This window comes from Pogona vitticeps, chromosome 3 (genome assembly GCF_051106095.1).
Source record: "Pogona vitticeps strain Pit_001003342236 chromosome 3, PviZW2.1, whole genome shotgun sequence".
Lineage (NCBI taxonomy): Eukaryota > Metazoa > Chordata > Lepidosauria > Squamata > Agamidae > Pogona > Pogona vitticeps.
In genome coordinates, this window is record NC_135785.1 from 92,358,780 (window position 1) to 92,374,073 (window position 15,294).

Genomic DNA, 15,294 nt, shown 5'->3' on the forward strand with positions numbered 1-15,294 from the left:
AGAGGATAATTCCTAATGGATCCAATGCCCCTTTTCAAGTTCTTACCAAGAATTAAGAGACTCCTGCCATTATGACTATGACTCATTTTGCTATGCCACTCACTTTCATGTGGGTTTTTCTTTTGTGTGTGTGTGTCCCTGCAGGTTCATCAGTGACACAGCTGCTTGCTCGTGACCTAGACAATGATCCCCTCGTATATGGAGTTGTAGGGGAGGAAGCTAGTCGATTCTTTGCCGTGGAAAGCCTGACTGGAGTCGTGTGGCTGAGGCAACCATTGGACAGAGAGGTAATGTGTGTGCTCTTGTGTGCTAAATATTTATGTGCATAAAAATTGAGAAGAAGGCTCCTTCTCTTCCTTGACCTCTATCCTATCACATGCCAGCTTCGGCATGTAAGTCCCAGCTTATATTGACAGAGTCTCCCATTACAAAACTAGGATAGGTTCCCTGGTTTGGGTGTAATGGGGAACTCTGACTTGGTACAAGCCAGGACCTTCAAGTTGAAGCTGGTATACAGTCCAAGAAGAGAGGAAAGAGGTCCTTGAACCTGATGTTGCTTCACAATATAATAAACCACGCTTTATGAAGCTTTGAATGACCATTCAAATTGGGCCAGTGCTATGCATATGAATACCCTTCAAATAGTGAACAGGATGAATAAGAGTGGCATACAAATCAGTGCATTTTAAGTCACGGTCATTTGCTTGTACATTTTATAGAGTTTGTATTTATATTGGAAGGAATATGCATCTGTGGTATTTTGATGAAATGTTAATCTATAAGGGAAACAGAGACAGATATGAAAAGCTGAAAGTATGTCTATAAAAGTGGGACTAAATAATTGGATAAGATAAGAACTAATGAAAGAAGATTAAGTGATTAGTTGAAAACTGGGGAAAGGAGGTGAGGATGCATCCTGAAATAAGGAAAGTGGAAAAAGAGACCTGTACACGACGTGTGTGTGTGTGTGTTCTGTGTCATCAAGTCAGAATTGACATATACGTAAGTAACGCTAAGAAGGCTTTCAAGGTAAGTGAGATATTTAAGGAGTGGCTTTACCAGTTCCACTCCCACAGTGAGTTTCCATGGCTGAGCGGGAATCTGAATCCTGTTCTCCAGAGTCCTGGTCCATCATTCTGTCCACTACACCACACTGGGAATCATGGAGAGAAGATTGTGGGATAGTTTGAGAGGTTTAATATGAATTGAGCAAAGGGAAGAGATGTGTGATATGACACCATATAGTATATTTTAAATGCAAAAATGCAGAAGGGTGCTCACTTGAAAAAGAATGTTGATGAATAGAATATGTGATAAGATGTATATTAGAGTGGAAAGCACCCTTTCTGTGTGACTAATCTTTTTCTTAGCCTGTAATTTTCATGTTCTAGAACACTCTGCCTTCAGCTCTCTTTCATCACTTTCACCCTTCTGTATTGTACTGGTGTAGAAAAGGGAGTAGATGATAGAAAGGGGTTGGCAGTGGAAGCGATGACAGCGTGTCTACCTGAAACAAATGGATGATGTCTCCTTTATCCTTGGCATTTGGCTTCACAGACTGGCTTCAGGCATTGCCCTGAGGCAGCAGCTAAATCCCATGTAGGCCTCATATCACATTAGCTAAACATTTGTGGGAGGAAAATGCATGTTGTAGTAACCTGTTTTCTGAAACCCCTTCAGGATAAACATTTTTCATGGCAAAATAGAGAGGAAAGCAAGGAGCTGGGAAATGTAGCCTCACATCCTGACTAACAAAACGCTTGTTGCTCTTAGAAATCTAGCTGTTCACTAGTGAATACAGTAAATCTAGACTCAAAAGGCAGAACCCTTTGTCTCTGTGGTAGAGCATAGTGGCTGGAGCTTTGCATGATCTCTGGCTTGCTATTTGTGCAAGCCAAAGATCACTGAATGATGGGGCTTAACACACATGCAAAAAAAGAGAGAACTTGATACCTTCTTACGTAATTTAAGAAACACTTCTGCTGCTCACACAACTGTCTATTGCAAAGCAAAACAATGATTTTTGTACTGTCAAGTTGAGTCTGAGATACGCCAATCCTTCCAGAGTTTTCCCAGTAGAGAGTACTCAGCAGTGGGTACTCTCTTCTAGGTACTTCCTTCTTCTGGGGTACTCTGGGACTGTGCAGCTTGCCTAAAGTTTCACAGACTGGTTCCTCTCCTGAGAGACATAGTGGGAAACTGAATTCCTGATCTCTGTCTTCACAGCCAGGCACCAAACTCACTTCTCATCTCCTCCAAAATATATTTTGCTCCACTCTTTGAATGTGGAAAATGATGACTTAGAAGCTTCTACCGTATTTTCCTCTCTTCACATGTAGAGGTTTGTCATTAAAGTCTGAATTCAGTCATTAGCTGATTGACATGTCATGGTAAACAGCAGGCTAGCTTCTTCTGGGTGTACATGTCATGTGGCCAAGTGGCACATTGCCTTAAAATTCTAGGTCTACATGCCATTTTGGAGTTCATGGTTTGTTTAGACACTGCCACTTCAAACAGGACCCACCAGAAAGTGGGAGCCAACACACTATCTTGTCCATAGCAAGCCAAGAGTTCCCAAGGAATCCTGACTTACCATGACATCCCAATGTGTCCATTTGAGTAAACAGAGATACTAGACCAAACACCTTCAGTTGTTAAATGTTAGTCTTAGTTTGAATTATTATTGAGCTAAAACCCACTGTGGGCAACAGTGTATTTATTTGCTATGTTCATGTTACACCTCAACTTCCTTATATTAGAAGAATCCAGAGTGGGTTATGTTGCATATTATGTTCTGTCGGAACAATGGAAGAAGACTATACGCTTTCCCCTCCCATCTTGCTGGGGGGAATTTTCCATAGGCATCTAGTAGACCACTGTAGGAACAAAACTAGGGACAGCATGGCTGTTCTTATGTTCTATGACTGGTCTATAGCAACAACTCTCTGTTTATTGGTCTTACTCATGTACTCACTGTTTTCCAGGTGGATATAAAATGCTCTTTTTCCATAACTTTTAATGCAAAGGGCACCTATGCTAACACACTAAGATAATGGGAAACTTTGTAGAAATAGCTTGTATAGTTGGCAAAGCTGGCTTCTTATCCATTGACTCTCTGGTTTTCATAGACCTCTCGTCCAGCGTTAAAATGTTGTACTACCGGTAAAGAAATGTCAGCGTTTGCCTATCATTAGCTCCCTCATCATAAGCTCCTTATATCCTAGTATGGCAATATCTTCATCTTCTTCCAGGCCACAAAAGTATGCAATAATATTAGGCTCAAATCCAAAGCCTTCTATCAACAGATTACCAGCATGGCATCTCTAATTATATCTTCTTCTTGTTTCAGACTAAGTCAGAATTCACGGTTGAATTTTCTGTCAGCGACAGCCAAGGGGTAAGTGTGACATTTATTCCATGATTTTAAATGGAAGGAAATGTTAGGGGTGATCTAGATGACATGGTCTTTGGGTAGAAGATTAAAGCTACTGCGCTCCCACCTCTTTTCTGAAGGAGTTCTCTTAGGGACACAGAAACATGCTATTAGCCAGGGAAGTAGGGAGATATTTGTGGCATAACTTATTTCAGCACAGCAATGTACAAAATACTGTGGAAGCATAACCATCAGTTCTGCCCATCCTACCCCCCACACATTTATCAAAAAAACAAAAAACAAACAAACAAACAATAACAACAACAAAACAAACTTCAGGCAACTGAGCAGTACAGGTCTGTAATATGATTTGATTGTTTTCCTTTAAAAGAAGCAGCTTTGTGGACCCCTGCCAGCTCTGTCAACAGGCAGAGTGAGATAGTTGCCTCATGCAACAGATTTGGATGTCATGAAAGAACAGTGAATTGTTACTTACTTTACTGTTGCATTTTTAACTCCAGGAATAAAGAGAGATGCTTGCAGGGTTCCCTATCTCTTCTGCCAAAATGAATTTGCTGGCTTTGTATATGATGCAAGAGATGTTTGCTGCTGTGGTACAGTTAGCATTATATTTTAGATGGATGTCTGCTCACCAAGCATGGAATGGCCGTTTCTATTATATAGAAAAGGGGTGTGCAATGTTTTTGAGTTCAGGGGCCAAGTTATTCCTCCTGGGACCCTCTGCTCCTGGGGCTGCACAGGCCATCAAAAATGCCACAAAATGCAAAAAACAAAACAAAACAAAACAAAAAACCACTGGAAATGTCTGGATACCTATTTCAAGTTTTGAGAAACTGACGTTTTTTGGGTACTAATGGGTGCAAGCTTAACTGCTACTTCTTAAGGCTTCTAGGACTAGGAATTCACTTTCTCCTCTACCCCAAAAAAGTAGGAAGTGTTGGAAGGCTGAGACCTGGCAAAACAGCATTGTCCACCCTTGTTGTAGAAGCACACTATTTTCTCAGAGAAAAGTTGATGGCCATATGTGTAAGCTTTGAAGAATTTCAGGTACCATCTTATGCCTCCTCCTGTAGTTCTGAAAATGCTTGTAGAGAAATAGCTGGAAAAGAAAAAGAATAAAGTGCACCTATGTCAACATATTGTAGAGCCTTGACAATATGCAAATATGTAGTTGGATGTGCATCTGAGGCTCCTGCTTGGAAATGATCTGGGAAGCTTCTCTTTTTTTTCCCCATTCATATAGTTCTGACTCACACTTGTGCCATTCATATGTTAAAGAGAAAGCCATTTCTAGCCTCAGGCAAAAGTGGGGAAAAACCCCACTTTTCTTTCTTTAGGGATGTTTTCAATTAAAGCTCTCTTTAAAACAAGAATTTTTGGATTTAATTGTTTGGCCTTGTGTACATTAAATGAATGAATGAATGAATGAATGAATGAATGAATGAATGAATGAATAAATAAATAAATAAATAAATAAATAAATAAATAAATAAATAAATAAATAAATAAATAAATGTATGAATGGTTCGCTATTAGATGACTCTTACTATAGCATTACATTACTCTTATCGTTAGTGTTTGATCTTATTTCATGTTATAGTATTTTATTTTATTTTTTTAAAAATAGACTCCTTGGGTTCTTTTAAATACAGCATTTAAAAAAAAACTTAAACCACTAGATACAGGCATCACTACACACAGGCATCACAGGAAGCAAAATGGGGTGCACAGTGCAAGGCCCTCAGTGACATCCTAAACAAGAAAACTGTGCCAGGTTGCAAAGAGTTGCTTTTCTCACAAAGATCCCCTCAGGGCAAAAGTGCACCATTACAGCTGAAAGCATCCTGAGAGAAGGAGGAGGAGTTGTGGGAACATATTCCTAGCCACCCAGTCTGCCGTCCTCCAAAAAAATGTCCTGTTAACAGTAAGTGAATACTGTACCGTGTTTTTTGAAAAGCTGTGCCCCTTGTTCATAAGCAATGTTACATTGTAACCATTTCTGAAGTATATTCTCTCCTTGGCAATTGAAGAAATACGAAATATTCAACAATATCCAACTACATAGATAACCAAACTAAGTATGAATTGTCTGGATCGCAGGTTATCAAAGGGTCAGTGAATATCCAAGTGGGAGATGTCAATGACAATGCACCAAGATTTCACAATCAGCCATACAGTGTCCGCATCCCTGAGGTAAGCACTTTTCTTCTTTTTTTTCCACTTGAAAGAGCTGCCATTTCTTCCCTTCTGTAAGAAAAAGGACTTGATTGAATTGATTGGAAGAAGGTTATTTCTCCAGTTGTTGTGAACTAAAGGAAATTTCTTCTCATCATGTGGGAAGCTAAAAATATATTAAGCATTTTGGGATCCAAGTCTGGCATTTAAGAGAAGTAATGGTTAGTAGGGGCATATTTACTCAAGAATCTTATATCATTTTTTATACCATTGCAAATAATTTTTCAACAAAATATTGCTGTACAGATCACTCTGTTTATTGTTCCAGTCTTCAGCCATGCCTATTCTACTACAGTACCCATTGCATTATCCATCCAGTCTGGGTTTTTTCTTAATAAAACAAAACAAAAATTGGCTCCCTCTGAAAAATCAGAATATCCTGCTCATATTTGGGTTTCTTCCCTTGGGGTTTCCTCAATAAGGTGCTATAAATAGGTTATTTTTCCAGGCCTACTGACTCTCCTGCTTGTGGGGAAGGGTTGTGGTCTTCAATGCATAAATATTATCTAAGTGTCATGGCTGAGAATTGGAAGGGGATGTCTAGGTTAGAGATGGGCTCATTGGCCTTGAGAGTTGGGTTGATATCTGTATTTGAGGCTTGATAAATGGTTTTGAAAGTGAGAAGCCAAGGTGGTGTGCACATCTTTATAGGAATTGTCAGATAAGGCCCCGGTCAGACAAGGGAAATGTTTTCTAGTTTTTCCAATACTTTCCATACCTCTGTTGTACTGAATTGTGGTCATGTGGTTTATATCCCAGGACACATTTGTGTCATTGGAACATTTGGGACATTTCCCAAGAACGTTTAGCAGTACCAATTTCGTTGTTTAGTTGTTTAGTCGTGTCCGACTCTTTGTGACCCCATGGACCAGAGCACACCAGGCCCTCCTATCTTCTACTGCCTCCCAGAGTTGTGTCAAATTCATGTTGGTAGCTTCAATGACACTGTCCAACCATCTCATCCTCTGTTGTCCCCTTCTCCTCTTGCCTTCACACTTTCCTAACATCAAGGTCTTTTCCAAGGAGTCTTCTCTTCTCATGAGATGGCCAAAGTATTGGAGCCTCAGCTCCAATTGGAGCCTCAGTACCAATTTTTTTCCTCCTATCTGAATCATTATGGCTGGCTACACTATGGCATACATCAATATACCAGAAACAAGTCTCCCTCTAAGGTGTATGACTGCATGAATGTGCTTGATTCCACCTCTCCTCCGCACAGCTCTCCTCCTCCCTTGTGCACCCACAGCTATCATTTCAAGCCCCTTCCAATCCTGTTGCAACGGAGCCCTACGTGGGGGGCAGGCAGGGCAGACTCGCACATGGGGGAGGGTGGAAATTAGAGGGAATATTGATCAGGAAGGGGTATCTGTTTAGGGAAGTGTCCCTCTGTTTGACTGGCTGCACCTGCAGAAATGCATTGCACAAAATAGACTTGAGATATGCACACAATGGACTTGGGATATCCACACAGCAGAACTGGCAATCTCTCTCTCGCACACACACGAGACACTGACATACCAACATTTCAATGTATCTTCCCACAAGAAAGAAAAAAATTACTACTCCCCAGCAATGTAATGGTGGCAGCCCCCCAGTGACATACTTTTACCAATATTTTGATGTATTGAGCACAAATATTTTTTAAAAAAATAATGTGTGTGCTGCATCTTCCTGGCTTTGATTCTGAAAAGAGGCAGGGAAAGTTGTGCACACAGGCAATCCCAGTAAGGAATGCACTGGTACAACAAAAGTACAAAATAACACAGCCCTCCTGGTGATAGAGAAATGTTCCGCAGTTACACTGCTAGCCAGGAAAATGTCTTGGTCTTAACTCTGTGTCGTATGACCAGGGGAAAAAAATACAGACAAAACCTGTAACATATCCCTTGTGTGACCAAGACCTCATTCTAATTCCTGTCCACATTAATTTTGCATGTGTTCATTCATAAGGCCACCCTGTCCCATCTCCTCATCTATCTATTTTCTATTTTATTTTAAACACAGTCAAATGCGGATTTAAATTATTTGCTTCATAGGTGTTCTTATGTATTTTATTCTAAATATTTTATTATAAAAATATACATGTTCAATGCATTTAACCTAAGACAGAAGTTCTTTAGGTCTAGGCACCAAACTATCTTTTAAGAATCCACTGGGGGATGTAGCTGGCCATCACTGCTGAATTCACTGTAGCAATATCAAAAAAAACCACACGCACACGCACACACAAAACCTTTCCCTCTTCTCTTTTTCTTAGTTCAAAACTAGATATGTGTGGTTGGCATGGTACAATTGGTTTAGCACTAGGACAGTCCCAAGTGTCCTGCTCAAGCCACTCTACTACACTATCATACATATCTTAAAGTTCCCAACTCCGGTCCAAATGGAGACTGTGGCCAAGAAACCAGAAGGAGACCGAGACTCTGAAAGGCAGCAATGAAGGAATTAGAAAACATAATCAAGTGTAAGAACGTGTTGCTGGAGACCAAGACCAAGATCCATCCACACTCTTGTATTCCCAATCACCATGTACAGGTGTGAAATCTGGACTATGAAGCTGAAAATATGATTTGATTTAAACATAGTGATGGGATAGAGTTTTGTGGATACCTTAGTTGGCCAGAAAAACAAACAAGTGGGCCCTGGAGGAAATAAAGCCTGAACTATCTCTGGAGGCAGAAATATTGAAGCTGAGGTCATCCTACTTTGGGTGCATCATGAAGAGGCAGGCTTCTGAGAGAACAATACTGGGAAAGAAGGCAGCAGGAATAGAAGATGACGAATGACTAAGTATGAGATGGATTGAATCCATAAAGGAAGCCTTGAGTTTGTAAGAGCTGAGCAGGGCAGTTGAGAACAGGACATTTTGGAAATTTCTCATTCATAGGGTCACCATAAGTCAGAGGCAACTTGATGGCATGTAACAACAACAACAGGCATATTTTCAAGTCTCTCTGCTTCTTGATTTTCACAGTTCCCAGGTCTCCATAGTTTGTCCTTCCAAACTGTACACGACATTTCTGTCTAATACAGACAGATTCTTTTGGCACTGAGCCAAGACTCTGTAGGTGTATGTATGCACTTGTGTGTCCACGTGTATATGAGAGAGAGAGAGAGAGAGAGAGAGAGAGAGAAGAGGGAATGATTTGGGGGGGGGGAGAATGAACCTGAGCCACATTTAGTAATTTATAAGTACAAATTATTGCATTATCAATGGTTCATTAATAATCAGACTGCCTAGCATCCTGCTGTGATTAGACTTTGATCCTTTGCTCTGCTTTTCCCGCATGTGTGAGGAACCTTCATTAGCCTCCTTGTGGTAATAAGAGTCAGGAAGCTAAGTTTGCTTTCTGTTCCATCTGTTTTAGAATGACACAAATTATTTGAAGCAGTCCTTTGAGAGTGACTTCAGGCCAGAAGTAGCACATCTCCTGGCAGTTGGGTTTATAATACACTTGATTCTTAAAGGCGTAATTTAGACAAAGAACAACAATTATAACTCTTATTCATTGATTCAACACAGGCTTTGTTGTCAAACACTGATGAGATTTGACCCAAAATTTGCAGCTCTTGAAGGTAAACAAATAGTCTGTGGAGTATTGATCCGTCTTCTAAATATTTCATCTAGGCCCCAAATGATTTGTGGCCCAATATTTTGCCTCAGGTTGGTTGTGGTTTATTTTACAGACATGTTAGCTCCCCAGTGTGATCTACAGAGACTCCCTGATCACCCTTCCCTTTCCTGAAGCTCTTGGAAAGGAGACAGGGTAGGAGGTGAGGATCTCTCATGCATACATTTCTTTCCTTTATACATATATATCTTAGCACATGATTCCAAAATATCTCCTGTATGGAGAAATAGTGCAGGGAAACTGCCCCAGAAAGAGACCACAGCTGCAATACAAGGACATCTGCAAGCAGGATCTGAAGGCCTTAGGAATAGACCTCAACAGATGGGAAACGTTGACGTCTGAGCGTTCAGCCTGGAGGTAGGCGGTGCATCATGGCCTCTCCCAATTTGAAGAGACCCTTGACCAACAGGCCGAGGCAAAGAGGCAGCCCTGAAACAAGCAAAATCAGGGAGCTGGACAGAGGACAGATTATATTTGTCTTCAGTGTGGAATGGATTGTTACTCTCGAATTTGCCTTCTCAGCCACACTAGATGTTGTTCCAAGACCTCCATACAGAGCACGTTACCATAGTCTCTCGAGACTGAAGGATGCCTACTACTAGCACATGTATATACACATACACATGTACACACACACACGCACACACATACACACAGACAGAGTTACTTCAGTACATCCCCACCACCACCACTACCACCACTAAGATAATAGCTTACTCAGTGATTTAGATACCCGTCTGCCGATACAGGGTTTGGGAGTTCGATTCTCTATCATGCCTCCTTGGGAGAAATCAGCCTGTGTGCCTTGAGTAAATTGCACAGTCCCAGGACACTCCCAGAAGAAAGGAATGGTAAACCACTTCTGATTACTCTCCACCTAGAAAACTCTGGAAAAGATCACCATAAGTTGGAATGGACTTGACAGAACAGAGTTATCATTTTAATACTACTAAGTTAACAGCTGTCTCAGGGGCTTTGGAGCTTCCCCTTCACAGTCCGGGTAATCAACTCAGATGTAATGGGGAAATCATCCTCATTTGAAAAGGAAGGAGGAGAGCTTACTAATCATGTTGCCCATGCTGCTGCTAATATGGAGCTGTTGCAGCTGGTGCAAAAGTTACTTGTTAACATTTCCTAGTGCTTGGTGAAGCACTGGAATCATATACTATCTGTTGTTCAATTCTGATCCTTTCTTGATGGGCTTTGATGTTTGCTTGGGCTTATCTTACCAGATTCATTCATATTTAGCTTAGTTATTTCATCATGAAGTTCATAGCTCGGCATTCTAGTACAAATTTTGCTAACCTTTTCAGAACTAGGTCAAATTCTGATGTTAGTGGTCAGTTTGCTTAAGTAATGAGATAACTTAGTAGTAACACATAGTCAACCCACCCATTCACCTACTCTCTCTAGTCACACAAGCTTGAGGCTCTGATGAAGTCTGGAATGCAGGAGGAATGCAGGAGGGGAATTACATGTTTTATTTAGTATACAGTGGCACCCCGCTTAACGATTACCTCGTTAAACAACGAATCCACTTGATGAGGTTTTGCAATCGCAAAAGCGATTGCAAAATGACGTTTTAATGGGAAAAATTCGCTTTATGATTATCGGTTCCCTGCTTCAGGAACAGATTTTTCGCTTTACGGTTATCAGAAAACAGCTGAACATCAGGTTTCAAAATGGCTGCCCGCTGTGCAAAATGGCTCCGTGCTGTTTTCAGGACTTAATTTTCGCTGTACAGGCACCGGAAAATGTCCACCCTATGGAGGAGCTTCGCTGGACGATTAGGTATTTAGCCCATTGGAACGCATTAACCAGTTTTTAATGCATTTCAATGGGTTTTTTCCCCCGCTTGACAACGATTTCGCACTACAGCGATTTCGCTGGAATGGATTAACATTGTCAAGTGAGGCACCACTGTATGTTATTATTTATTACAGTTTAAAACTCCACATTTTCTAATATATTCACGAGGTGCTTAAATGCTAAAATTATAAAACATACATTAGTTAAAAAAAGAAAGCAATTAAAAGAAATGAACAATGACAAGATAAAAACAATAGCCATCTTGGCACACATTAAAAGCTAAAGAGAACAGCCACAATTTCAACCTCTTTATGAAGGTCATTAGGAACAGAGCTTCTGAATGGACAGGAAAAAAAATATTCATAATACCATGGCCAAAGCTTGGGAAAAAGAATTATTTAAAATTACATTTCCCAGTATACAGAATCGGGGATATTGCTTTTTCCACAAAAGTAATTTTTCCAAGCTGTGGTTGTGACCAAAATCCTTATTGTTATTTTCCCCACTTTGGTTCTTTAGAGAAGGAGGGTACTCTCAGCAGGGCTTGTGGAAAATAATGTCAGGGGCTCAGTATGTTAATGTGGAAGCAGATGGGCAAAATACTGTGCCTATTAAAGCTTTACATGGTTGCCAGAGCTGGTCCTACTGTTAGAGAGACTGAGGTGGGCACCTCACCTGGCAGGTATGATAGTGTCATGAAGGGTGTTAAATCATTTATTATGGAATTTGTTATTATATTTTTACTGTCAGGTGCTTGTATAATTATATGCCTCCAAAACACACAAACAAACAAACAATCCTGAATGGCTTGGGGTGCTACATACCTTGACAAAGGAGGAGGATGTGCTGTTTGTTGGAGCAAAATGTCTTGCTCTGGCTCTGATTTCTACCAGCTTGAGGAATGACACACTAGGCCAGAGAAGAGAGAAGAAACGTTCCCGTCTATATCTTACTATATGTATGTTATTTAATATGAAAATTGATTCCCTGCCCTTATACATGCCACTCAGCCACAAGTAGCAACAATTAAAACCAGTCATAAAATACAATGGCATTCCCAATAAATTTGTAAACACAATTTAATAAAAAAATAGAGTCAGGCCCAGAAGATAAAATATGGCTTAGATAAAAACAAAGAGCAAAGGACAAGAAGACCTTATTACGATTTGGGTTAACCATGGGACCCAGCACCAGATAGGAGCAACTATAAATAAAATGTATGTAGAGCAACTAGCAAAAGTGCTAGTGTAAACACTGAGTTGTCTTTTTTTTTTTTTTTTTTTTTTTTTTTTTTTTTTTGGTGTAATCAAACATTAGAGTATTCACAGCTCAAAATAGCTTCTCTGGTGGAAAAATACAAATTCTTTTTAACCACCTTCATCACAGCATTAATATGGACTCCAGACTGGAGTCATCTTGACTTTTCCACCACAGCTGCTCAAGGGAATGAGCAGGATTTTTTCTAGGGTGGGGGCAAATCTGCACTGTGTTAGTGTAATCTATGTGCATAACACAAATACCACTATGACACATCTACCAGAGTCCTGCTATTTATATATATGCCAGTGTAAGTCAAAGAGAACAAATTGTCACATTAAATTGTTGCTAGTTAAGGACTCAACACTTGTCTTCTTTTTGTGCACCCATTGTGTGACTTAGCACATGGCAAGCAATACAAATGTTGACTTCTTAACTTTGTTGCTGCGATTTATAGCGTTTGATTTATGCCAGTGCATTTAATTAATAGGACTATGGCCACTGCATCTGTAATGTACTTCTTTAAAATGAAGAAATTGGTATGGGGGGAATATTCTCTCTTGCTCCCCATATAATTGCTGGTTGCTTTGTTGCCCTCAACTCACAGAAAAACTGGAGCAACTATTCTCTGGCAGCATCCATTGGTAAATGTTGCTGAGGAGCAGTTGTATCAGCTGGGCAAGAGGTGGAGCAGGCTTTCTAAATTATCACTGTTTTAGGCTACAGGAAACTCTTCCAAAGCAGTTTGGAAACTGTCTGGATCCCTCTTTGCTTACAGGTGCAAAGACCTCTTCGTTTTAAAACAGCAGTGCAGGTTGGTAACAACATCGACCTTCATGAGCTGGTAGAGACTGTCATTATGTGACGTGAAATTCAGTAGCTATTCATTCCCAAATAGATTGTAAAATTACCATCACAAAATTTTTCAGTGGAGTCTGAGCACAGAAAAAATCAGGTCCACTTACTCAGGCCACCCCCACTCTCAAAGTCTACTAGGTTGTGTGCGAATGCTCACAACAATGGTGACTACAGATTGGTACATTCAGAAGAGCAGCAGTCGTGTGAATCCACAGTGAGCTGCACGGACAGCTTTGCCCAGGGCCACCTCTACGTTTGGTTTTGTTGTTGTTGTTGTTGTTGTTGTTGTTGTTGTTGTTTGGACATTGCTCCTCAGTGAACCACTCAAGTCTACTGATTGCCTTCACAATTTTAATTTGCTTGCCCCCTCCTTTTGGGTGCAGGAAAAGAATAAAGTAAGTGGAAGATGGTACTCCATATTGCTTTTTCTTCTCACTGTGTACTTGGTGAGAGGTCAGATATAAACCAGGAAGCAAAGCGGAAGATCAGGATCATAACAAAAGGGTGCCATGGCTTGACAGACCTCCTGTGGGTGGTGTGGCCCTTAGCAAATGCCCAAGGATGCCAAACTCTGATCCTGTTCTGAATGTGACCCGTAAATGAGATATCTAGAGCTATTTCATGCTTGTGTGTGGTTTACTTGATTCCCCCATAATATTGCCACCTGCCTGGACATGGCAGAGATAGGGGTGATATGGCTGAACCTGAAAAAAAACAGTACTATATCTAGTGTCACCCTCATAGTTCAAAGCAAGGAAAAATCTGAATTATAGACCTTCTGACTTAGACTGTTAGGCACCACAACAGTGCCACCTCCGAAAGGAGGGCCCAGGGTCAAAAAGAGAACTGAATCATCCCTGGCTTTCTTTTTACTATGGATAGAACATGCATATCCTTGGAGGCAGAAATACTCACACCCCCCCCCCATGTGACCTCAGGACATGGGTGAGAGTGGAGCATAGTCCTCCCAGCCACGCTGCATCAGTGATCTAAGAATACTGCCCCCCCACCCCAAATCCAAAGCCTGAAACAAAATGAGGGAGAGGTGCTGGAACCCATATACTGTAATCAAGTGTTATTGTGTCCCCTTGAGATGTTTTGGAACTGTTCTGATTTCGACAATGGTTAAGGAGAGACTGAGACCAAATGTTCTCTCCCACACATACCAGTGTTTGTAATCCTGCTTTATAGCTAAGAAAATCAGGAAAATCAGGAAACATTTTCAGACGATAGGATGGCAAAAGTGAACTTATTTTTCAGATAGGAAACTATATGGAAGGGGTGTTGTTACATAACAGCACTGATGTTACCTGTCTGTCATGGGTTTGGAGGGAAAGTTCCATCCTATGGGGAGTGGAAGGCGGGACATCAGGAGGAGGGGCTGTACTGTATAAATATGTGATGCCTGTGTGGTGAAGAGGAGATGCTGAGACAGACTGTGAGACACTGGGTTGGGACGAAGCAGCAGCTGGGGAAGAAGAAGCTGTTGTGGGAGTCTGGGTGTCTGACAGGGTACTACTGTGTGTCAGAGTACCAACCTGATAAGTTCAGGTGTCTGTGGGTTAGCCAGAACTGATGGGTTCAGGGTCTGTGCTTTAAGTTAAAGGTTCTAGGTGAACCAAACTGTATGCTTGTGTGTGTGAGAATAAGCCACGTTACTTTATTTTATTCACCTGATTGTTTTATTTACCCTGTTTGTATTTAAAATAAACCTTATTCTTTTGTTGTTTAAAAATCCATCCCTGGTCTGTGTGACTTATTATAGGGAATGGTTGGTGGCAGCTTAGTAACTGTGTGATAGATCCCAGTAGGTCTGGGTTTGTCACATTGATTGGTGTCCAGCGTGTGGGATACGACTGGTCCAGTTGTCCAGCGGTCCAGCAAAGCCTTGGCAAGTGTGCCCAGAGCAAGGGGGGTCTAGTCAGGGACAGTCTGAGGCGCGTAGGTAATCTTCTAGGTGTACCTCACGGGGAGGTGCACTAGTAGAAGAACGTGCCAACTGGGGAGACTTAGATTAAGGTGCTCTGAGGCAGCCTGATTTTGGCGGGAAAACGCTGAGGCAAAACTGCGTAGCAACAGTGAGCTAGCTTGCCAGCTGAGAGGCCCAGC

General features: G+C 41.1%; 1 protein-coding gene across 1 annotated transcript in view; it reads left to right on the plus strand.

Moving 5' to 3' along the window:
- The window catches only part of CDH23 (cadherin related 23), a 622,327-nt gene that overhangs the window by 156,129 nt on the left and 450,904 nt on the right, over positions 1 to 15,294 (plus strand). The window contains exons 4-6 of the mRNA XM_072995232.2: positions 145 to 287; positions 3,350 to 3,397; positions 5,495 to 5,587. Coding sequence (XP_072851333.2) covers positions 145 to 287; positions 3,350 to 3,397; positions 5,495 to 5,587 — 284 coding nt within the window. The remainder of the gene's footprint in view (positions 1 to 144; positions 288 to 3,349; positions 3,398 to 5,494; positions 5,588 to 15,294) is intronic.